The 24,214-nt window shown below is 38.6% G+C and overlaps 1 protein-coding gene across 2 annotated transcripts in view; it reads right to left on the bottom strand.

Annotated features, from left to right (window-relative positions):
- Positions 1-1,544: 1,544 nt before the first annotated feature.
- Positions 1,545-24,214, bottom strand: part of BTAF1 (B-TFIID TATA-box binding protein associated factor 1) — a 119,773-nt gene continuing 97,103 nt past the window's right edge. For both annotated transcript variants that reach the window (XM_047825206.1, XM_047825207.1), the window contains 10 exons: positions 19,911-19,988; positions 19,653-19,782; positions 17,045-17,186; positions 16,826-16,956; positions 14,794-14,919; positions 13,093-13,245; positions 7,082-7,293; positions 5,468-5,627; positions 4,919-5,089; positions 1,545-3,101 (listed from right to left, as the gene is read on the bottom strand). In XM_047825206.1, coding sequence (XP_047681162.1) covers positions 2,958-3,101; positions 4,919-5,089; positions 5,468-5,627; positions 7,082-7,293; positions 13,093-13,245; positions 14,794-14,919; positions 16,826-16,956; positions 17,045-17,186; positions 19,653-19,782; positions 19,911-19,988 — 1,447 coding nt within the window. In that variant the 3' untranslated portion in view covers positions 1,545-2,957. The remainder of the gene's footprint in view (positions 3,102-4,918; positions 5,090-5,467; positions 5,628-7,081; positions 7,294-13,092; positions 13,246-14,793; positions 14,920-16,825; positions 16,957-17,044; positions 17,187-19,652; positions 19,783-19,910; positions 19,989-24,214) is intronic.

Here is a 24,214-nt window from a genome sequence, read left to right as displayed (position 1 = left end):
CTTAATTAGGACATATACAATTAGGATTAAATATCTGTAACCGATATGTAATGGAACAGTAGCTGCTTTTCTATAATTTCTATTACACTCTTATAGTTACACCACTTTTGCCTCTAAGTGGTTGTGTTCTCAAACAGCTTCACTTGTTAGAATATTTTATAAAACTTTATATATATATATATATATATATATATATATATATATGTGTGTGTGTGTGGTGTTATTAGAAGTGTTTACTTTTGAATAAGCTTATATGACAATCCAGAAGGAATAAGGCTATACTTTACTGGTTCATTCAGTCTCAACATCAGAGACTTTCACTCTTGTTACATTATAGGCTCTTGTTGAAAGACTAGGATAATTTTTGGAGAAATTTTTGTGGATACGTAAACAAAAATTATATCCAGAACCCCAAATTTTAATGTTTCTTTAGTGCTAAAAATGTAAGCTTTTCATAAAGGAAAAACTGATGACTGATAATTATCGAAAATTTCAAGTTAAAAATAGAAAAGGGAACTAGTACAATGGCTATCCATGAACCCATTACTCAGCTTAAAATATTATCAACATTCTTTTATGCTTTTGTTCCCACATGCACACTTTTTAAAAAATGTTAACTACCACATCCTTATAACTCCACAAAATTAACAGCTGTAAAAATCTTTAATCACTCACTACTCAGTTCAGTTTTCCCTATGTATCCATTACTCTTCAGCTATACTACTGTGACTGTAAATGGATCACTTGATTGAAAACACTTATTACCTGTTTGTGTTTTTATTTGGAAAGCTGGAATGTATGATTTAATTTTAATTCAAATGGTTATTTTTTTAATGTTATAGTCACACTAAGTCTTCCTCTGACCTCCGACCCTTCTTTTTCCACCGAGAGACAATCATTTATCATTTTCCTGCCTGGGCTTCTAGAAACATTTTACTCTTGGGGTACCTGGGTGGCTTAGTCGGTTAATCATCTGACTCTTGATCTTGGCTTGGGTCATGATCTCACGGTTCCTGAGATGGAGCCCTGCATTGGGCTCTGCACTGACAGCGTGGAGCCTCCTTGGGATCCTCTCTCTCTCTCTGCCCCTCTTCCACTCACACCTTGCTCTCTCAAATAAACTTAAAAAAACTCTGAGATGAAAATGACCAAAACAAAACAAAATATAATTCTAACTTCAAACTGGAAAAAGACCTTTAACTTTTATGGTGTGCCCCTTCCTGTCTATATATTGCTGCCTATGTAGTCTTAGAAAACATCAGTTACTATGAGCTATGTTAAATAGCTGGCTTATGGAAACAGCAAATAATAATAAAAATTAAACTCAGGTAGACTTGTTCAAGCTACCCAGTGCTAGGTACAATGGATGTTCTAGATAAGAGTTTCCTCTTGCTCTTCTACAACCTGAATTTAAATCCTAAACAATGGAGAAATAACCATTTAGTAAGGAAAGTGTTGAGCTTTTTAAAACTTTTATATGTGAACTAGTAATTTCTTTTTCTTCTTCTAGTGATATTTCCTACAAATAACACACAGTGCATATATTTTACAGTTTCAATCTTATTTTTTATTCTCCATGGAATGCTAGATTTAATGTTATAGTATGGTTGTCAAAGCTACTGAAATGTGACAAATGTCCATGTCTAAATGCTGCAGAACAGTATAACTTTAATGATTTTAAACAAAAAAGTTGTTATTTTACAGCTGAGGTCTGATGGTTTATAAACCGATGCCTATGTGTATGGCCAGCCACAAACCTTGGGGATGTTTATTACCTGTACATGTATATACAAATATATCCCATACATATATATGCACACAGGCATGTATTAATTTATGTGTGAAATTTATAAAATTATATACATACACATACATGCATATCTATACACATATACCCACCCTCACCATTGAGGCTCACTTTTCTAACACTAATCAGCTTCATGCCCAATTATTATTGCTGCCCATTATATCTACATGATTTTAGTGCCAATACCAAGCACCTTGTAGGATGCAGGATAGGTACATCTGTGCATATAGATATGTGTATTTATGTATGTTTGTGTATATAAAGGATTTATTTCTCCCTTTTATGCTTCAGTCATGCATTACTACAATAAACAGTCTTTTCACCATAGGTTTGGAATTCTAAACAGTGTAAAATCTACTTCTGGAAAACTGTATATGTTCATAGTTACAAAAAATATATTATATATATATATGATTGAAACCTATTGAGTACATATGTTCTCTGAATCGGGCTATATCCTAGCCATTAGATAAATTAAAAAACACCCTCTTAATAGGATGTTATGATAGCCTTAAATAGACCATTACCTGTATTTAGAATAGTTGATATATTTTAAAAGTTGACAAAATGATGTTAAAGATTTGAAAAACACTATGCATCTGCATTAAATATATAAAGGTTTCCACCAAGGGCCAGGTTCAATTCATTGTCTAAGATTTTCATGTTCCAAGAGTGACCAATATTGTAGTCATTATTCTTAAAATTATGGCTCATTAAGGCTTTTATACAAAAAAAAAGCCCTGTTTTTAATCATTTATAAAAACAAGTTCTATTTAAAAGAAAAAATGTACATGAACACTAAAGTACTCATGGATATTATCCTGCACAAAGGGACTATGTAAAGACAGGAGGCTCGTTCCCAGTAAGAACACCTCATGGTAGCACATGTAAACCTGGTTTGGTTCCTCTGCTCTGCAGCTATTCAGCACGTAAAATTTAAACCATTTCACATTAACATTTAAATTTAATACAGTGCAAATATTTGAGAATAACTTGTTCCCCCCAGTGAAACAAGAACCAGCGTTATGCTGAATATTCTTCAGATCTATTTACACATTGAGCTAAAAGTTCACCATAAACTTTGAAATTTGCTGAATATCAGCAGAAATGTAACTGAACTAGCAGCAATTGCATTTACAATATTTGATAGTTACTTGAGAGAATGCATAAAATTTTCCAGGCTGTACTCTGAATCATATTGCTCTTGATCCCAAAGATCACTCAGGTTTTCAAGGACTGATTTCATACTTGCTTTTCCAGAAGTAGAGGTGTCGGCCTTTTCTGCTTTGCCATCCTTAAAAAAAATTGGCAGAAAGATAAAGTGAAAGATTATTAACTTCAGAAATATAGTTCCTAACATTGCACTCATTCATTAGAATTAAACACCTCAAGCAATGTGCAAGTTCATGATCTCCTAACAATTTTATTTTAAGCTTTTTATTTAGGAAGAATTTCAAGATTATAGAAGAATTATAAGAACATTCCAAAGACCTCATTAATTGTATATGTATATATTAAATATATAAATTATCAGCATTTAAGTTGTGGATATTATGCCTTTTTATCCCTAGATAGGATTTAGCCTGTATTCTTTTTTTTTTTTTTTTTAATGTTTATTTATTTTTGAGAGAGAGAGGGAGACACAGAATCTGAAGCTGGCTCCGGACTCTGAGCTGTCAGCATAGAGCCTGACGTGGGGCTCAAACTCAAGAACTGCAAGATCATGACCTGAGCCAAAGTCAGATACTTAACCAACTGAGCCACCCAGGTGCCCCAAAATCAACCTGTATTTTTAAGAATAAGGATGTTCTCTGACATAACCAAAGTATAATGATCAAATTAAGGGAACTTAACACCTATGTGATATAGTCCATGTTCAAATTTTGCCAAATGTCACAATAGGATCCTTTATGGTAATAGCTTTTGCTTCCCTAGAACATCCGCTAAGCACAGTTCTGCTCGCTGAAAGTCACCCATAAGAATATTCTTTCAAACAGAATAAAAACTATTTGAAAATAGCAATCCAGGGGCACCCGGGGGACTCAGTCGGTTAACTGTCTGACTTGGGCTCAGGTCGTAATCTCACTGTTGGTGAGTTCAAGCCCTGCATTGATAGCGCAGAGACTGCTTTGGATCCTCTGTCTCCCTTTCTCTCTGACCCTCTCCAACTCTCTCAAAAATAAGCAAACGTTAAAAAAAAATAGCAATCTAGGTTTCTTTGAGCCTTCTCTTTTCTAGGTTATACATATCTTGTTCAGCCTTACTTATATGACATGACCGAAGAACCTGCCTCCATCTGGCTATCTCTTGAGGACTTAATTAATTACTGTTTAAAATGTAGCACCTAGCACCAGACATAATATTCTAAATGTGAGCTGTAATGGAACTACTTTCTTTCATATTTGAACATTACAATTCTGTTATTAAAGCTAGTTTGATTATATAAGGCCACTTCTCACCATAATTTATACTGTGTGTACATTTGACTTCCTGAACCTATGCAGGACTTTAAATCCAATCCTATTAAGTTCTACATTATTAGACTGAATAATACTTCTGGCTGCTGCATCCTTTGATTATGGATTGTTATCCAATGTATTAGTTCCATCATCCACAGTAACAATAATGGCTATCTATGATTTTTGAGAATCTCTACTAGGTACCCTTTCTAAGTGCTTACATATACCATTTCATTTTCCCTTCACAACCATGCAGTGATACAGACATTTTTATCCTCCCAAGAGCAAAGATGTCTCTGAGACAGGGAAGAAGTTAATTTGCCTAAGGTCACTAGTTAATCGGAGGCAGGGCAAAAAACACAGACCCAGGTCTAGCTGACTCCAGTGATAGTTGTCTTTTAGCAGGAAAGGGCTAAAAAAAATCTTGAGGCAAAACACTAAAGATGGCCATCAGGAAGTCCAAACTTCAAACATCCCTTAGTATCCTGAAGAATTTTGTCTGGACATCAAAAATCCCCTCAAAGGGTTGCCTACTTAATACTAAAGTGAATGCCTTTTGCCACTCACTCTAATACATTCACCAGGCAGTCCCAGAAGTTTGTGAACACCTTAAAGATAAAGCAAATTGTATAAGTTTGTATAAGTTCTTTACCTTATCAAGAGTAAACAGATCAAGAAGTTGATCTGTCCCCATACTCTGCAAACTAGAATTCTCCTGGCTAATCACAGTATTCGCGATGTTCATCTTAAATTTTTGCAAACCCATTATTTTCTCTTCCAACGTTCCTCTGGTTATCAATCGGTATACGTTAACCACACGTTTCTGAATGAAAAAAGAAGTTAAGCAGCTGCAGCACAAATAAACTGATAAACTTTGAGGTTCACCAAGTCAGGGGGCTTGCATACCTTAACTAAGTACTTGTATCTAATTAGGGTTGGGTTTTCTTTCTTTACCTGGCTTAATGAGCTTCAAATCTTATCATTTTGCAGAGAATATTAGGAATGGACAGTATCCAAGGTTTCCTCAGCACAAGTACCTTATTTAATGCATGAGGAAGTGGTGGCACAGTATTAGGTGACTTGCCTAAGGTCACAACACTCAGCGTCAGAGAAGGAACTTAAACCAAGGCTCCCTGTCTTTTTTGGGATGGGTTATTTTTCCCAGTGCAGAAGTGAACACTGGTCAGTGATGACTTTTTACCTGCCCAATGCGATGGGCCCGGTCCATGGCTTGTAGATCACGCATAGGATTCCAGTCGTGCTCCACAAATACTACCGTGTCAGCGCCAGTTAAGTTAAGCCCTAGGCCACCAACATGAGTTGTAAGTAAAAGAACATCTATGGATGGATCATTGTTAAACCTAAAAGTATAGATATTAAAAAATAAAATTAATACATTTCTAATGTTTCTATAACAAACTGGACTGTTAAATAACAATTAAATAGCACAAATGAGAACACTGCTTTAAAAATCTATGATAAAGGTGCACCTGCCTGGCTCAGTTGGCAGAGCATGCAACTCTTGATCTCAGGGTTTTGAGTTCAAACCCCACACTGGGCATAAAGCTTACTTAAAAATATATGATGTGGACATTTTTTTAAAATATACATAACACCTTCAACAGTAGAAAGAATATATTCTAGAACATTTCAGATATTTCACAAACAGAAATAAGTCTGGGTTGTGTTTTAGGATGCCAGATAAAGAGTAAATTGCAAAAATGTAATTAAACACTAATGAAGACAAAACCCAACTATGAACCTTTAACATGTGGAGACAGAAGAGAAGAATTGGGGAAAAGGCTAGATCAGTCAGGAAAATTAGAGAATGAGGTGCTTGCTACAATTGTGTTTTGACATCTAATAGCTTCTAGAAACATTATTACCTAACATTATTGCCAAGCTACCACTTATTACATTCTCACTATGAATCAAAAGGTGGGGCTTTAGACTTTATATACATTATGGTATTTGTTTAAAAAGCTGTATAAAGATATTATTACTGTCCTTATTTTTGATAAATAGGACCAACAGAACATGTCTAGAGTCAGGAGTCAAAGCTGGGTCTGCCTACCTCCAAAGCCCCTTTGTAGGTTTCTAATACTACTGTGCCTAACAATCTCTCAAGGATGCTCACGAAAAAATGCTCACTCTTAGAAGTCATCAGGTCTGGGACAGAACCTAGGAATCTGCATTAAAAAACCCAACCCCTCAGGTTTCTAAAGCACAGAATGCAAACCACACCTGAACACCACACTGGAGATGACTGAGTGTCTCAGGTGGCTAAGCGTCTGACTCCTGATCTCAGCTCAGGTCTTGATCTCAGGGTTGTTGAGTTTGAACCCCGTGTTGGGCTCCACGCTGGATGTGGAGCCTACTTAAAAAAATAAAAGAAATACCACACTCACCAATTCGGCTTCCTACCTGGGCCAGCTTCCAACTTGTTCTCGGCAGAGACACACACAGGGATCAGTCAGAGATCTTAGCTAAGCCATCTGTTTGCTTCTTCCTACCCTAACTCCCAAAAAAAGGTGAGGGGGGAAAGTAGTTGTCTCTACTTTTTGTTGATGCCTTAAATTTCTTCCAAGCCCTTCATAGTGCCTCCCTAACACTGTCACACTTTTTTTTTAAAAACTAAAACTATTCAATTATATTTTTGGAGTTCTAAATTTTAAAAATGATTTAGTTGGGCTGAATTATACAGTAACAAAACACATGTGCAGATATTTAGCCAAACAATGTTTCATGAGGCAAACTTCTCTATCAGTGATAACTGACTGTAGCTTGATTTCTAAGAGTTTTAGAAGCCACTTACCGTGAAACAATGGAATGCCTCTGACCAGGAGGTATGCTGCCATCTAATCTCAGATAAGTGACAGAGGGTAAGTGAGGTTTGAGAAGATCATGTTCTACTATATCAAGCATGCTTTTAAGCTGACAGAAGATCAGTATCCTGTGCTGGGCCACAACAGACTCTGTGCCACTCTCTGAAGTGCTGCCATTTCCCAAACCACAGTCCAACAGCAACTTGAAAAAAAGAATCAGTTGTTATACAGTTGTTTAATAAAGTATAATCAATCTCACTGTGACAAATACTTCCCCTTATGCTAAGAAAAGGTTAAACTTATCTGTCACCTGGAAAGCACATTAGCACTCTGAGCTGTAATCTGTCATCCTGAAGACTCTGGAACTAGTTTTGAGGTGCTCAGGCTTAGAATCTCCTGGTTACCTCTTCAGGAGATTCTCTAACAGGTCCTTCTCCCCCTTCCTGAGTTACTTGAGGCTCACTAGAGTCTCAATAAATGTTTACTGAAAAAGATGATCCTTAAGCAAAACAGTTCATGAAAAGTTATAAAAGAACAGAGTATAAAGAAAACAATGCAGCTAAATCTGGCCGAAATCAAAATTACAAAAAAGAAAGAATTATCAACCAAGATCTTTAACAGCAAGAACCATGCTGCTATAGATCTTTTGTACTTCCTGCCTACTTAAATTGTTCAGTGCCTGGCACATAGCAGCTACAATAAATAAATGTGCCTGGGTGGCTCAGCCGGTTAAGCATCTGACTCGGGAATATGGCTCAGGTCTTGATCTCACTGTTTGTGAGTCTGAGCCCTGCATTGGTCTCTGTGCTGGCAGCTTTGGATTCTCTCTCCCTGCCCCTCCCCCACTCGTGTGTACTCTCTTAAAATAAACTTAAAAAAATAAACTTAAAAAATAAACTTAATAAACTTAAAAAAAAACTCAAAAATAAACTTAAAAAAAAAAGAAAAAGAACTAAATGAACAAAATCCAAGAGAACAATGTTTGTATCTGTTTGTGAAACTAAAATGCCTAGTATTAATCTTCATCCCTAAGGACCTTAAGATAGTGAATTCTGCCCAAAATGTAAGACCTCAACACAGGATGCTTTCTCCTTTCTACTAATGAAGGTTACTTAGAAAACCAAAAGCTCAAACGGGAAAGATAACCAAAATCCAAGCAAACTCCCAAGTTCCAGGTAAAACTCTCAGAATATTATGCAGAAAAAAAGTTGTAACATAACAGACTGGAAAAGCTTTTCTTAGAAAGCCCAGCTTGCAAGGTCTGTCCTTGGCTGACAGAAGTCTTGAAACTTGGGTTTTGAGAGTCTGCCCATTGTTTTCTACCTGATAAGGGTGGCTACTGTGCTTAAACTGTTATGCAAACAATAGGATTATGCTGAGACCTGCTTTCTTTCTGGGAGTCTAGAATTTTGGTACATACTAGGCAGAGGGAGTCTACAGGATCAGACCCAATAAAAGCTTTGGGCGTTGAGTTTCTAATGAGCTTAACTGGTACGCAACACTTCCTATGTACCGTCATCATTGTTTTAAGTGTTGTCATAATTTGATCCTAGGGGAAGAACAAATGTTCTTTCTCTTCTACCTTTGCAGCCCTTAAATTGTAAATTTTAATTAGACTGCCCTAAGCTTTTCCTCCCTCCTTGATAGAGAGTATACATATGGTATACTACCAAGGAATTCCTCTAGATGGAATAAAGAAATCTGATAAATGTAATTACCTCTATCTCTTGCCCCTAAGTCCGTAATCAGATTACTATTTAAGCTAAGTTGATTTTTAAAAATCGGAGGTGTTTTAGGAGAGTATAACTAGGTGGTGCCCAGTATAAAGAAATGTGATATCATCAGTGGAACATTCTATATAGTTTCTATAAAAGAGGAGTTCTGAAGAGAATTTATCAGAATGTCTGTGTCACACACATTCAATTATCTTTAGTCCCTTAGGCAGCAACATCAAACCTAACAACCAGTCACTTTAAGAACGTCCACCTAAGACTTTGTCTCCAAGTCCACACTTACCATACAATCTTCCTAGTATCTTCTTCCAGGTAGCTATCCTACTGGATGTATGGATATATCATTTGGCATAAATATTCTTGTCTGGCAGCAGAAATGGCATTCTGGCTTTCCCAATAATCTCTTATAACCTGAGTTTGCCCTGAGAAGACTGATGAACTCCAAGTATTCTGACAATCTAGTCTGCAGCCTTGAAGAGTTGATTACTATTCTCTAGAAAATGGTTACCAGAGCCACTTGATATGGGTATCTGAGAGGCCAGCTGCCCCCCACAGAGCAATTTAATTTTATCTTGCCCTAACTTCAGCACAGGCTAAATTATGTGAGGAATAGCTTGAAAACCCTGGGGTAAAACAGTTTCTGGATTCTTTTTTGATCTTCCACTTATAGTGCCCAGAACTCTAAATGATACTCAAAATTTGGTGTGACTGGTATAAAACACAGTGAATCTATGATGCCCTCATTTTGGCCATTATTCCACTGTTATTAATCCAACCCAAGATCATACAAGATTTATTTACCGGCAACTAATTCATACAGTAGGTTTACAGTGAACCTACCATCAAACTCAACTTTATTCTGTGAAATGTTCGCCAATTAATGTTTTTATTTATTATTTTTGCATGTGCGTGTGCGAGCAGGGAAGGGGCAGAGAGAGAGGGAGACAGAGGATCCTGGGGCTTGAACTCACAAACCGTGAGACCATGTCCTGAGCCACAGTCAGATACTGAACTGGCTGAGCCACCCAGGCGCCCCTGTATCTAAGTCTTTTTTAAATTTTTTTTTTTCAACGTTTATTTATTTTTGGGACAGAGAGAGACAGAGCATGAACGGGGAAGGGGCAGAGAGAGAGGGAGACACAGAATTGGAAACAGGCTCCAGGCTCTGAGCCATCAGCCCAGAGCCTGACGCGGGGCTCAAACTCACGGACCGCGAGATCGTGACCTGGCTGAAGTCGGACACTTAACCGACTGCGCCACCCAGGCGCCCCTGTATCTAAGTCTTTTAAAATTGACTTTGCTGATCTCCGTTAAATTTCACCTACAGTTTGAGTTCATCATTTCAGTATCCTGAAATTTAAAAATTCTGGCATTATTAGATAATTCTGGGACTAGTACTCGCTGATACACAGGTTTCTGTATTTCTAGTGCCAGATTTTTAAAAAGCAAATAAGACTTCTCCCCTAATTCAGAGAACAGACATATTTTAGATGAAAGCAAGCTTGTTTTCTCTCCCCTAAGATAGAACTTTTGTTCCGAATGGCTGAAAAGAACTGAGAAAATGGAAAAGATGGATTCTACAAAAGTCTTAGAAGTATGACCAGAAACAATCTGGGCCTAAATTGTACAGTTCCTAAGCATCTTAATTCCAGACACTTCAACTTCAGAGTGACAATAAGCTTCTAAAATGAGAGATCAGTTTAAGTAATAACTGCAGAGAAAAATGTGCAAAAAGATAAACTAAAAATAATTTAAAGCCTATAATATAACTAAAGTGTGGATGAAATGCAAATGATTTTGGAAATCTAATTAGCTGATTCCTTGACTAAGTATATCTTATAACTTTATCAGCTATGTTAAGAAAATCATGAACATTTTATGTACAAAATTAGTTTGGCCAAATAAGAAAATGATTCCATTTACAGACAATGTAAAAGCAATACTCATTCTATCATTTTATGATAAAAATCCAGTGTTTTACATTTAGTGATATAAAGATACATACCTGGATGTCATATATGTCATTATATAACATTTTCTATACTAACCCATGTGAAACCTAGTATCTTCATTTATTAGTTATTCTTCATGAAATTTAGGCCAGAATAACTACAGAAAGCAAAAACAATGACTAAAGTCCCCATTTTACAGTAAGCTCTTAATTTTTTTTTTTAGTAAGCTCTTAATTTTTAAGACTAGTTAGAACTAAATGGTGTTAGTTTTAACATTTGGTGCTTGCAATTGTTTCTTTTAAAAACCAATTATTTCTGATATATTTATTTCTGAAATCTTAGAATTTTCAAAAATTCTGTTTTTGAAAGCTACACTAAGACAGCGACATGAAGAAAATGGCAGAGTAGGCAGCTCCCCAAAAAACTCAGAGATACACATTGACAAATATTATAATCAAACTATTGAAAGAGAATCTGAAAAGCAGCAAGAAAAAAAGTGAATTCATCATGTAAAGGGGATCCTCTATAAGATCAACATTGGATTTCTCATCAGAAACCATGGAACACATTACTAAAGAAAGTCAAATAACAATCTACAGAATGGGGGAAAATATTTGCAAAATTATGTATCTGATAAGGGCTTAATACCTAGAATATAAAAGAACTCTTAAGGGCACCTGGGTGGCTCAGTCAGTTGAGTGTCCAACTCTTGATTTTGGCCCAGGTCATGACCTCGTGGTTCATGAGATTGAGCCCCACGTGGGGCTTCATGCTGATAGCATGGAGCCTGCTTATTAGAGTTCTCTCCCTTTCTCTCTGTCCCTACTCTGCTCATGCATGCTCTCTCAAAATAATTAAATAAACTTAAAAAAAAAAAAGAAAAGAAAAAAAGTCGTCTTAAAATTCAACCAAAAGACAATTTAAAAATGATCCAAAGTTTGGGGTGCCTGGGTGGCGCAGTCGGTTAAGCGTCCGACTTCAGCCAGGTCACGATCTCACGGTCCGTGAGTTCGAGCCCCGCGTCAGGCTCTGGGCTGATGGCTCGGAGCCTGGAGCCTGTTTCCGATTCTGTGTCTCCCTCTCTCTCTGCCCCTCCCCCGTTCATGCTCTGTCTCTCTGTGTCCCAAAAATAAATAAAAAACGTTGAAAAAAAAAAAATGATCCAAAGTTAAACGGCATTTTCAACAATGAGCTAGCATTTCATACCTACTGGGATGGCTGCAATAAAAAAAATAGTAATTGGAATCATGGCACATTGCTGATGGAAATGTAAATGGAACAGCCATTGTGGAAAACATTCTGGCAGTTCCTGAAAAAGTTAAACACTGAATTGGTAGATGATCCAGCAATTCCACTCCTAGGTTTAGTTCATCCAAAAGAACTAAAAAGAGGGGCTTAAACTGACACTTACAAGCCAACGTTCGCTGCAGTATTATTCACAATAGCCAAAAAGGTGGAAACAACCATTGTTCATCAACACATGACAAGATTTAGGACGCCTGGGTGGCTCAGTTGGTTAAGTGTCCAACTCTTGATCTGGGTTCAGGTCATGATTTCACAGTTCATGATTTCAAGCCCCACACTGGACTCTGCCACTTGGGATTGTTTCTCTTTCTCTCCATCCCTCCCCCACTTGTGTTCTCTCTCTCAAAACAAACTAAAAAAAGAAAAAAAAAAAGACTAAACAAATGTGGTATATACATAATAATAATAATAATAATGGAATGTTATTCAGCTATAAAAATGAAGTACTAATACATGGTACAACACAAATGAACCTTGAAAACCAATTGAGGGGTGCCTGGGTGGCTCAGTTAGCTAAGCGTCTAACTCTTGATTTCTGCTCAGGTCATGATCTCATGGTTTATGAGAATGAGCCCTGCATCAGGCTCTACGTTGATAGTGTGGATCTTGTTTGGGATTCTCTACTTCTCTCTCTGCCTCTCCCCTGTTCATGCACGTACAGGCACGCACTCTCTCAAAAAAAATAAACTAAAAAAAGAAAACCAAGTGAAATAAGCCAGTCACAAAAGTACAAATATTGTATGATTCCACTTACATTAAATATTTAGAACAGGTAAATTCATACAGATATAAAGTGGACTAGAGGTTACCAGGGGTTAGAAGAAAGTAATGGTATATATTATACTATACATATTTACCACAGTTTCTAAAAAAGCTGTACCAAAAATTGAACCAAATTAAAAAATAAAAGAAATGGCATACACATCAGTACTATTTTGGAAAAGTATATTTATACAGTGTTACAGATCAAGAATGTGTAACACACATCGAACATTCATGAAACCTACTTACTTGTTTCAAAGCTGAGAGTTTAGGGGCATGTTGAATATCATGAAGAGAAGAATTCTGAATTGCCAGTTTTTCAGTAGTACTCTTGAACTCTGGATGTTGAGGTGTCAAGACTAATGCTGGATGGTTGCACAGTTTACGTAAGTACTGTAATGCCTTTAAGGGGGGAAAAAGTATATGCAAGTCCATACATACCACAAATGTCTACATCTTAGTAACTTTTCCTATTTCTACTCTATCCATAGAAAATGCCCTTTGTCCTCTTCTTGCTCCTCCTACTCATTCTTCATGAATCAGTTCAATGTCTCATCTGTGATGCCTTCATCTGTGCTTCTTGTGTGAAGTGTATGAGAGCATTTATTGCATCAATTGTACAGTTTGTGTCTCTCTCCCTCACTAGACAATGAACTTCTCATGGCAGAAAGACCTCTTTCCTGCCCAAAGTGGGATAATGCTTACAGATGCTTCTGGAATAAGGCAACATTTCCTAAAGATTTCCTAAGGGTTTCTCAAACTTCAGTGGGTATAAAAATTTCTTGAGGACCTTATAAATCTGCATATCTCTCCCCTACACAGTATTCTAATTCAGCAAGTCAGGGAGAGGAGAAGGCAGAGCAAGGTGGTTATTTCAAGTGGGTGTGTTTAAGAATCAGAACCCTATAGGGTCCTTCTTTCTTTTCTCTAATTTTGCCACATTCTTTCTCTCTTGCCTTTTACTTGGCTTATGATTTGGGTTTTGAATTTTGTATTGGAAAGCTCTAGGGGCACTGGGTGGCTCAGTCACTTGAGTGCCCGACTTCGGCTCAGGTCATGATCTTACAGTTCGTGAGTTCGAGCCCTGCATTGGGCTCTGTGCTGACAGCTCAGAGCCTGGAGCCTGCTTTGGATTCTGTGTCTCCCTCTCTCTGCCCCTCCCCTGCTCGCTCGCTCTCGCTCTCTCTCTCTCTCAAAAATAAATAAACAAGGCTCAAGAAACGGCTGGACACGATAATAGAAACTGGGAGAGGTATAAGCCCTTTACCCCTCTTCTGTCTTAAAAATGTTACATTATTTAATTTATTGGTGGCAAGGGAAGTGGGGGGGGGGGGTTCTATTGTGGAATATTTCAAAAGGGACAGAAAGCCTAAGCTGACACTTTATCTTTTTAATTTGCAATTCCCTTGAGCACATGCGGCAGCACCTGTCTCATGACTTCTGTACTTTTGGTATCCTCTGTCTGGAATTGCTTCCCCTCCACGTATCTGCATGCTCAATCCTCCTTCAGATCTCTGCTTAGGTGTCACCTTCTCAGTGAGGCTGCCCCTGATCTCTCTACTAGAAACCAATCTACCCAACTCTTATACTGCATAACCCCATACTCTAGGGAAGGAGTCTGTTTTTTCCACTGCTTTTTCCACCCCTGAGCTTACAAAAGTTATTGCCCTATAGCAGGCATTCCAATATTTTTTTTTAATGTAAAGCAAAATATTCTCTAAAACTCTTTACTGGCAATATACAAAAAATATTACATTTTGTATATTTTAGTATTAAATTACTTATTAATTATAACTATGGAAATAAATTAGTACTCTTCTCTATTTTCAAGAATGTATACACAATACTGAAAAAAATTTAAATAAACCCACATTTCAGTATTCCATGTAAAAATTGCTGCACTGAAGAACATGATTCTTGAAGAATTAAAAAAGAGATTATAATCTATACCTGGAATACATGGCCTGTGGCTTTAAGCTTTGGTTTCTCAGTTTCTTCAGAGAGTGCAGCTGAAGAAACTGTTTCATCAACGTCACACTTAGCACGAGACTTAGCAAAATCCTCATAGAGCTGAACCTGTAAAATTGCCCCCGCAGAAGAAGTATATTTATTTTCAACTGTTCAAAAACATAGCTAGCAAATGACAGTAAGAGCAATAATTTAAACCAGCCCTCATTAAAGAAATTATAATACCTATGCTTCACTAATGATTACAAATTATCCACTGCATCTTGGTAAATTCCTTTAAAATTACATTTAGAAAACAAGTGTAGCACATTAAGCTTGGATGCTAAAATATTAAAAACTAGTCAAATAGTCTTAGACTCAATTTTTCCACTCTGTTGAGGAAGATAAATACATTACCAATAAAAGAGAACCTGAATCCTTACAAGTAAATGAGAAAATCTTCTCTAAGTGAAGTTTTGTGGTACCCTATAGGTACATTCCAAGAGACCAAGTTTTAAAAAATACTTCTGCTGAAGTGCCTGGTTGGCTCAGTCAGTAGAGCATGCAACTCTTGATCTCAGGGTCATGAGTTCAAGCCCCAAATTGGGTATATAGATTACTTATGTAAATAAAACTTAAAAAAAAAAAAAGTACAGAGAAGTAAAAGAATACTACTGCTACCTAAAAGGAGAACTCCTAAAAGTTAAAACATTACCTAAGGGTCCTGGTTCCTGCCTTGTGCATGCTAAAACAATATGAAAGAAAAGAAAATCTAGAGTGCTAAAGAATAGAAGTCAGAATATAAAAACCTGTGGATGCTAAGTAAAGCCAAATGTCACTTCCCTCCCAGCTCCTCCTTCAGGCCACTTAAATGTTTTATACCACTGGCATATACCATGGATTTTCTTTTTTAAAGATTTCATTTTAATCTGTATACCCAACATGGGGTGTGAACTCACAACCCTGAGATCAAGAGTTGCATGCTCTACTGATTGAGCCAACCACGCACCCCTACCATGGATTTTTTTTTTCATATGGCACCTTTTCTTTATTGTATTTACTTCAAAAAGTCTTCAGCTCATTGCTCCTAAAATATTCCTTTCAAAAATACTAGTCCAATTTTTATACATGAGAAATGGAGGCCCAGATATATGACATAGATAATATAAGTGATCACACAGCTCTCGGCATTTAGATTAGTGTGCTAAGCTCTAAACTCAAGTTATAGAGGGAGGAGAAGAAAGAAGTTTCTGGGTGTACCTGTTTATCTTTTATTCATTTTACCATACTAAATCAAAATACTGAAATGGATTGATGCATACTAACCCAGAACGTAAGGTTAAAAGAAAATTCTGATTATATAGGCCATGTCTCCCTAATACAAGGAATGGTTTCCCCTTACAAAATACTATATAAGGAAAGGCATACAATAAATTCCTTTGATAATAGTCTCTGTACAAAATTAGATCTGTGCAAAAGCTCAGTCTTATTTCAAAAATTTACTCGCAATGCAGTTAATACTTTTAGAGGGATGAGGTCCCACTTCCCAGGTTTGAAACTCAGTCCTGATATATATTAGCTATATAATCTTGAGCAACTTACTTAATTTTTCTGAACTTTCCTTTCTTTGTTTGAAAAAATGGGGACTGACAATACCTATAATGCTGTTGTGAAGATATGACATTACAGGCAGATTTCTGGCCCTTATAAACACTGGCTCATTTCATCATCAGATTAACCTTGCAACTTTTCCGATTAATTTGACATATAAGAAAGCAACTATGATACTTGCTTTTGTTTTAATGCCATATTCAAATGCACTTATCCAAATGTATATCCACACGTCCAAAGAGATTCATTCAGGTCCTAGCTCTCTCTCTTTGAAACAGAATAGTCCTAAAGTCTATCAAAGTAGAAGCTAGATTGGAGTGATAAAAGCCAAAGTCTAATCCCCTTTTTCAATATTTTTGTGGCTTATTCAAAGCACTCTCCTAATAAACATACCACCAACAACCACAATCACTGGATTTCTAACCTGGAGAGGACTAAGAGTACAATAGTAGTCTTGAATAATTTTGGGTGGAAGATCCTGCAAAACATCTTCTTTCATTCTTCTCAAAAGAAACGGCAGGACTTGGCGGTGGAGTGCATCCATTGCAAGAACACCTGTTAAAGAGTAAGAGAAAACAGCTTCAAAAAAGATAGGAATAAGTTATATTCACTTGTATAGTATATAATTATATAGTTTTCATACCTGCTTCTTGTTCTCGACTAGAGCTTCGAGCATCCCTACTTGCTAATATAGGTTTACCATATCGAGCAGCAAACTGGCGTTCAGTCCCCAAAAATCCTGGCATGAGGAAATCAAATAATGACCACAGCTCCAAAACGTTATTCTGAATATAAAAAAGGAACACTAGTTAATCTTTTGTACTGGGATGATTTCCTTACACTTGGAATATTAATGAAAGCCCATTATGAGGACATACATGAGGGGTAATCAACTACATTTTTATACATATGGTCTGTGTTTTAATTTGAGAAAATTCATATCAGTATCCCTGAAGGAAATATTCTATCCTATCTGGAGAGAATTTTGAAGTCTCCTCCACCAGAATAAGCCTTGGTCCATAGTGTGTAAATCCTACTGGTGGCATCTATCGAGCAATAAATAGAAAAGCAGAAAGATGAATATGCTTCTGATTCTTTTACCTTTGACACTAAACCTAACATCAAGATTTAAAGAATTTGGCCAACATCACCATTTCTTTTTTTATTTAAAAAAATTATTTTTTGGGGCGCCTGGGTGGTGCAGTCGGTTAAGCGTCCGACTTCAGCCAGGTCACGATCTTGCAGTCCGTGAGTTCGAGCCCCGCGTCAGGCTCTGGGCTGATGGCTCAGAGCCTGGAGCCTGTTTCCAATTCTGTGTCTCCCTCTCTCTCTGCCCCACCCCCGTTCATGCTCTGTCTCTCTCTGTCCCAAAAATAAATAAACGTTGAAAAAAAAAATTTTTTTTAAATTATTTTTTAAATGCTTATTTATTTTTGAGAGAGAGAGAGAGAGAGAGAGTGAGAGTGGGGGAGGGGCAGAGAGAGAGGGAGACACAGAATCCGAATCAGGCTCCAGGCTCCGAGCTGTCAGCACAGAGCCCGACGCGGGGCTCGAACTCACAAACCATGAGATCATGACCTAAGCCAAAGTCGGACGCTTAACCAACTGAGCCACCCAGGTGCCCCCAACATCACCGTTTCTTAAGGAAACCTAGAAGAGTTTGGTTATAGGTCAAATCTATCCAGTATTCAAAGTAATAAGGAACAGGCAAAGGTTCTTTCCAATTCTACTATTGAAGTTTCATTTGTAAAAAAAAGAAATCAGCACTTTTTCATTTTGGATGCATTCTCAATATGTTTGGATCCTAAGGTACCAACCCACCACCTTACCCACTTCCAGAAGAAGCCCTCTTCACCCTGCTCAGGCTATGATTCATTATGGTGGGCTGCCCTGCCATATGGATACCCTTCTAATCCCACTTAGGCTCTGCCTCCTAACTCCAGGCTACCATGGGTCTTCAGTGCAGAAACCCTTATAGCTTCAGAGCTAAAATGTTCAGGATGGGAGGGCAGAAAGAAAGAGGGCCTTTAAGGAAACAAAAAACCCAAACTTGGTGTGAAAGTAATATTGTGAACAATTAAGTGTTCACTTAATGATCAAAACCCTAATACTTCTATCAGTCCATTAACAAAAATAAATTTAAAAGAAAAGTAACAAAGATGTAAGCTAAGAACTGTTGATTTTTTTTAGTGTCAGAAGGAATCTTAGAGGTCACTTGGTGTTCACCATTCCACTAACTGGAGAATGATGAAGGGTATTTTCCCACCAGAGTTGGCTATCCAAGTTAGGTGTGAACATTTGCAGCCAGTTCCCCTGGAAGATAACAGAATCTCTCAAAAGTATCAGAAGACTTCTATAAATTTACCCATCTCTTTCCTTTTCCAATACAACCTTCTACAATCTTTTCCAATTTTCTCTTAACTCCAGGTATTCACACCTCTACTATATGATGATTCCCCTATGAATCAGCTCTAAGTTTTCAACATTAAATCAGACTGTGGTGTAATACCACAGAAGTAGAATGGCCAGTGTGGAATAAAGTCTGACTAGTTTCCCATATTTTGGACACAAGACTTCTATTTACATACCCTAAAATCACATTTTACTATTTTAATTCTAGTATAGTTAACATGCGGTGTTGTATTAGTATCAGTTGTACAATATAGTGATTCAGAAATTCCATACACCATCCAGTGCTCTTCATATTGCTTTTAAAACCTGGTTTGCTGGGGCGCCTGGGTGGCTCAGTCGGTTGGGCGGCCGACTTCGGCTCAGGTCACGATCTCGCGGTCCGTGAGTTCGAGCCCCGCGTCGGGCTCTGGGCTGATGGCTCAGAGCCTGGAGCCTACTTCCAATTCTGTGTCTCCCTCTCTCTGCCCCTCCCCCGTTCATGCTCTGTCTCTCTCTGTCTCAAAAATACATAAAATGTTAAAAAAAAAAACAAACAAAAACCTGGTTTGCTCAGATGCTATTACATATCAAATGAGCCATTATGAACCAAATGAACTACTGGAATTTACTCCTATAAATGGAAGGAGGGAAGGGAAGGGAAGGGAGGGGAGGGGAGGGGAGGGGAGGGGAGGGGAGGGGAGGGGAGGGGAGGGAGGAAATAAGGAAGAGAGGAAGGAAGGAAGGAAGGAAGGAAAGGAGGGAGGGAGCAGGCAGGCGGAAAAACGTGTCTTTAATTCACTGCCAAATGTCAAACCTTCTTTCCACATGGCAAACAGTGGGGGAGAACAGTAAATAATTACCTGGATTGGTGTTCCAGAAAGAATAATCCTATAATTAGCAGTCAGTTGTTTTACAGCTTTTGACAATTTTGTTTTTCCATTTTTGATGACATGGCCTTCATCAAGAATACAGTAGTTAAATTTAATATTTCTAAGGGAGAATAAACAAAAAAATTTAGCACCTTTTAATATATTGCAGGAACTATATAAAGTCTTTCAGACAGGAAAATATTAACACTCTTCGTAAATTTTTCTAAAGAAAAAAATTTTAATTCTTACCTAAAGAAATCTATGTCATTCCTCACAACATCATATGAAGCCACTATCAGATTGTGCCTTTTTACTTGATGCTGTAACCTGCATTTAAAAATAAGTAAGATTGGGAAATGAGGAACCTGCAAAGTCTGTAATAGAGTTTCAAAGAGGGAAACTACAGCTACCGTCTTACAAGGTGTTTTCAATGTGCCTACTAAGCCCAGCATTCTTTTCTGCTTATTCTACATCCATGACCCTGATACCTGAAGACCGTTCTTCTTTTGATTTGGCCTTGTTAGCCTAACTCAGTCCGATTAGAAAAGAGATGGGTACCTGATTCAAAATGTAGTGGACACTGTAACTTTATGTGCTCACACCTCTTCCTTGAAGGCACTATTTTGTGCTGGGGGGTGAGGGGAAGCCATCAATCACATGTCCCCATAATCACCAAAGAGATGAAACACTGAATCAGGTTGGGCCATTCACAATATTTTACCCCCTGACCATAAAGACTGGTTTGGGAGCATGACCCAAAGCAGTTAGTCATTTCTAGTATTGATATATTCGTGATGGGAGAGGGAAGATCTCTGTTCACGACAGTTGCCAAGTTAGGTGAATGTGGGCCTCAGACTGTTTATCGTCATCTTATTCATTGAATGCACAGACCAACAAAACAAGTTATGTATCAAGAGGAAGAGCAAATGAGAGCAATTTAGATGTACCTGAAACAAGAATTCACCCTGAAATTCTCAAAGTTAGTGAATAAACGGACTTCCTGTTTGCTTAAGTTTGTAAATGAATAAATTCTAACTAAAGACACTATAGTAAATTCTTTATAAGAGTGTAAGCTGTTGCCTATTTAATTAGCTGAGTGACCTTAGACCCAGGCCCCATGTTTTATTAGACTTCTATCTGCCAACAGAGAACAAAATTAATAACCATACCTCATGTGGTGACTGTGAGAATACGCAATACACAATATTACATAAATGTAAAACTACTAAGAATAATGCCTGGCTAATAAATGCTGAATATGTGTTAGCTATTATAAATACAGAGGGGTGGCAAATTTATGGACTAATCAGCAACCTATGACTATCCATGCTTTAAAAGATGAACTGAAGGACTAGAGTTAAGATGGTGCAAAAGTAGGGGGCCCTAAGCTTGCCTTGTCCCTCAAACACAGCTAGATAACTATCAAATCATTCTGAACACCCAAGAAATTGATCCTACGGCAGAGAGAACAAATTGCACATCTACAGGTAGAAAAATGGCCATATCATGGAAGGTAGGAGCTATAGAGAATTGATCTGGGGGAGAAAAGAGCAGCAGGTGCTACAGAGGGGAGGGAGCCCTGAACACTGGAAAAGGAGAGAAAGAGAGGATGCAATAGTGCAGAGAGGATTGCACGAAAAAATTCTTTCCCCACATCACTGACTGGGAAAAGGAGAGGGGCTGACTACTTTTAGAAGTCCCCACCATCGCTGGGGTCGTGGCCTTAGCAGTGCTCTGGTGGGGAGGGAGGGTGGAGGCCTGGGAGCGGGCAGTGTAGTCTGAGGATGCTCTGGGTCACACAGGGAGAAACAGTTGCCCTTCCTGAAGTGCATTTGAGAATGATGGCACAGCCTCTTAGGGTACAAGAACTGGCTGTGCCAATGTGCTGCCCTAGCATAGCTATTCACTAGCATAGAAATAGAGACACCTGCTGAAGGCAGCAAACCTTGGTGCCAGCTTTTTGCTGTGCTTTATCATACACTACAAACCACTGTGCAGTCATGCAACTGCTTTACTGAGGCAAACCACTGGCCACAGCATGGTGAGACCCTTCCCCAGAGGATTGGTGCAGGTCTCTAAAATTTGGAGTTTTGAAACTCAGCCACACATCTGAGATAAATAGAACACAGGAGTACTGTGCCACTGACAGGCAGACAGCATGGACACAGAGTGAAGGCAGGGATCTGACAGAAGTTGGGGACATAAGAGGGGTGGTGATTGTTTGCTCTTTTGTGAGGGCTTCCTGAAGAATGGCAGGCACGAACTCCCTGCTGTGAAGACAAGAGCGCAGGATGACGCCACTTCACCCCTGCCCATCAGCATGACCCACTTCAGTGAGCTATACAGCACTCCCCAACAGAGACTGCTTACACCAAGTACTGCCCCCCTGCACCCTGCAGGTGCATCTCCATTTGGGCAAGGTGCCTCAGAATCAGCGCAGCAGGTCCCTCACCCAGAAGACCAGCACAAACCTCTCACACACACCAACTCTACTGATCACAGAATGCTGCAAAGCCTCAGTTCTAGGGGAAAGAGGTACAGTTCTTTTAACAGGGAGACCAAAACACACCTAGTTAAAACTTGCCACACAGTGGACAAGGTCCAAACATCCCTCCACTGCAGGCAAAGAGAAACTCTGTAAAGAACTGACTTGAGGAAAGTAGGAGCCAAAATACAACAGTAGACTGCATACTCTGAAACACCTCCTGAAGCACCAGGCCCAAAACACTATAGGATCTTTTCTTAACATTCCCATTACTCTCAGGAGGAGGCTATAGCAGGCTTTCCTAACAATCACACACACACACATACACAAAAACAGTAACCTAGACAAGATGACAAGACTGAGGAATTAACACCAAAAGAAAGAAGAGATAGAACAGGGAATTAATCAAAAGAGATATAGGTAAAATGCCTGAACCAGAATTTAAAATAACAACATTAAGGATACTAGTTGGGCTTGAGAAAATCATAGAAGATACTAGATAATTCCTTAACGCAGAGATAAAAGAACAAAAAGCTAGTCAGGCTGAAAATAAAAATGCTATAACTGAGGGACACCTGGGTGGCTCAGTCGGTTGAGCGTCCGACTTCAGTTCAGGTCATAATCTCATGGTTCGTGGTTTCGAACCCCATGTTGGGCTCTGTACTCACAGCTCAGAGTCTGGAGCCTACTTTGCATTCTGTGTTTCCCTCCCTGTGACCCTCCCCTGCTCGTGCTCTGTCTCCCTCTCTCTCAAGAATAAACAAACATTTTATTTATTTATTTGTTAATGTTTATTTATTTTTGAGACAGAGAGAGACAGAGCATGAACGGGGGAGAGGCAGAGAGAGAGGGAGACACAGAATTGGAAGCAGGCTCCAGGCTCTGAGCCATCAGCCCAGAGCCCAACGTGGGGCTCGAACTCACAGACCGTGAGATTGTGACCTGAGGCGAAGTCAGAGGCTTAATCGACTGAGCCACCCAGGCGCCCCTAAACATTTTTAAAAAATAAGAAAGAAAAAAAAAGCTAGAACTAAGATGCAAAACAGACTGGCTGCAATGACAACAAGGACAGATGAAGCAAGGGAATGAATCAGTAATATAAAAGAAAACATTATGGAAAATAATGAAGCTGAAAAGAAGAGGAAAAGAAAAATATTGGGTCATGGATGTAGAATTCAGGCAATGCCTTAAGGCAAAATAATATTCCTATCACAGGAGTCCCAGAAGAAGAGAGGGGAAAAGAGAGAAGGTTTATCTGAACAAATTATAACTGAAAACTTCCCTTATCTGGGGAAGGACACAGACATCACAATTCAAGAGGTACAACAATTCAACAAAAGCAGGACCATAATAAAAAATATCATAGTCAAATTCACAAAATACACAGAAAAGGAAAGAATCCTGAAAGCAACAAGGGGGAAAAAAGCCATTAACCTACAAGGGAAGACAGATTAGGTTCACAGCAGATCTCTTCTGTCAGGCCAGAAGGAATGTGGCTTGATATACTCAACATGCTAAATAGGAAAAATATGCAGCTAGGAACACTATCCAGCAAGGCTTTCATTCATAAAAGAGAGAGCTTCAAACACAAAAATTAGAGTTCATGACCACTAAACTAGCCCTGCAAGAAGTATCAAACGGGACTCTTTGAGTGGGAGACGGAAAGCAACAAAGATTAGAAAGGAACAGAGAACATCACCAGAAACACCAACTTTATAGGTAACACAATGGCACTAAATTCTTATCTACCAATAATCACTCTGAATGTAAATGGACTAGAGGAGAGGGAAGAAGATGGTGGCATAGGAGGATGCTGGGCTCACCGCGCGTCCTGCTGATCACTTAGATTCCACCTACACCTGCCTAAATAACCCAGAAAACCGCCAGAGGATTAGCAGAACGGAGTCTCCGGAGCCAAGTGCAGACGAGAGGCCCACGGAAGAGGGTAGGAAGGGCGGCGAGGCGGTGTGCGCTCCACGGACTGGCGGGAGGGAGCCGGGGCGGAGGGGCGGCTTGCCGGCCAAGCAGAGCCCCGAGTCTGGCTTGCAAAAGCGGAGGGGCCGGCCGG

This window comes from Prionailurus viverrinus, chromosome D2 (assembly GCF_022837055.1).
Source record: "Prionailurus viverrinus isolate Anna chromosome D2, UM_Priviv_1.0, whole genome shotgun sequence".
Lineage (NCBI taxonomy): Eukaryota > Metazoa > Chordata > Mammalia > Carnivora > Felidae > Prionailurus > Prionailurus viverrinus.
This window is presented reverse-complemented; position numbering and strand designations above follow the sequence as displayed.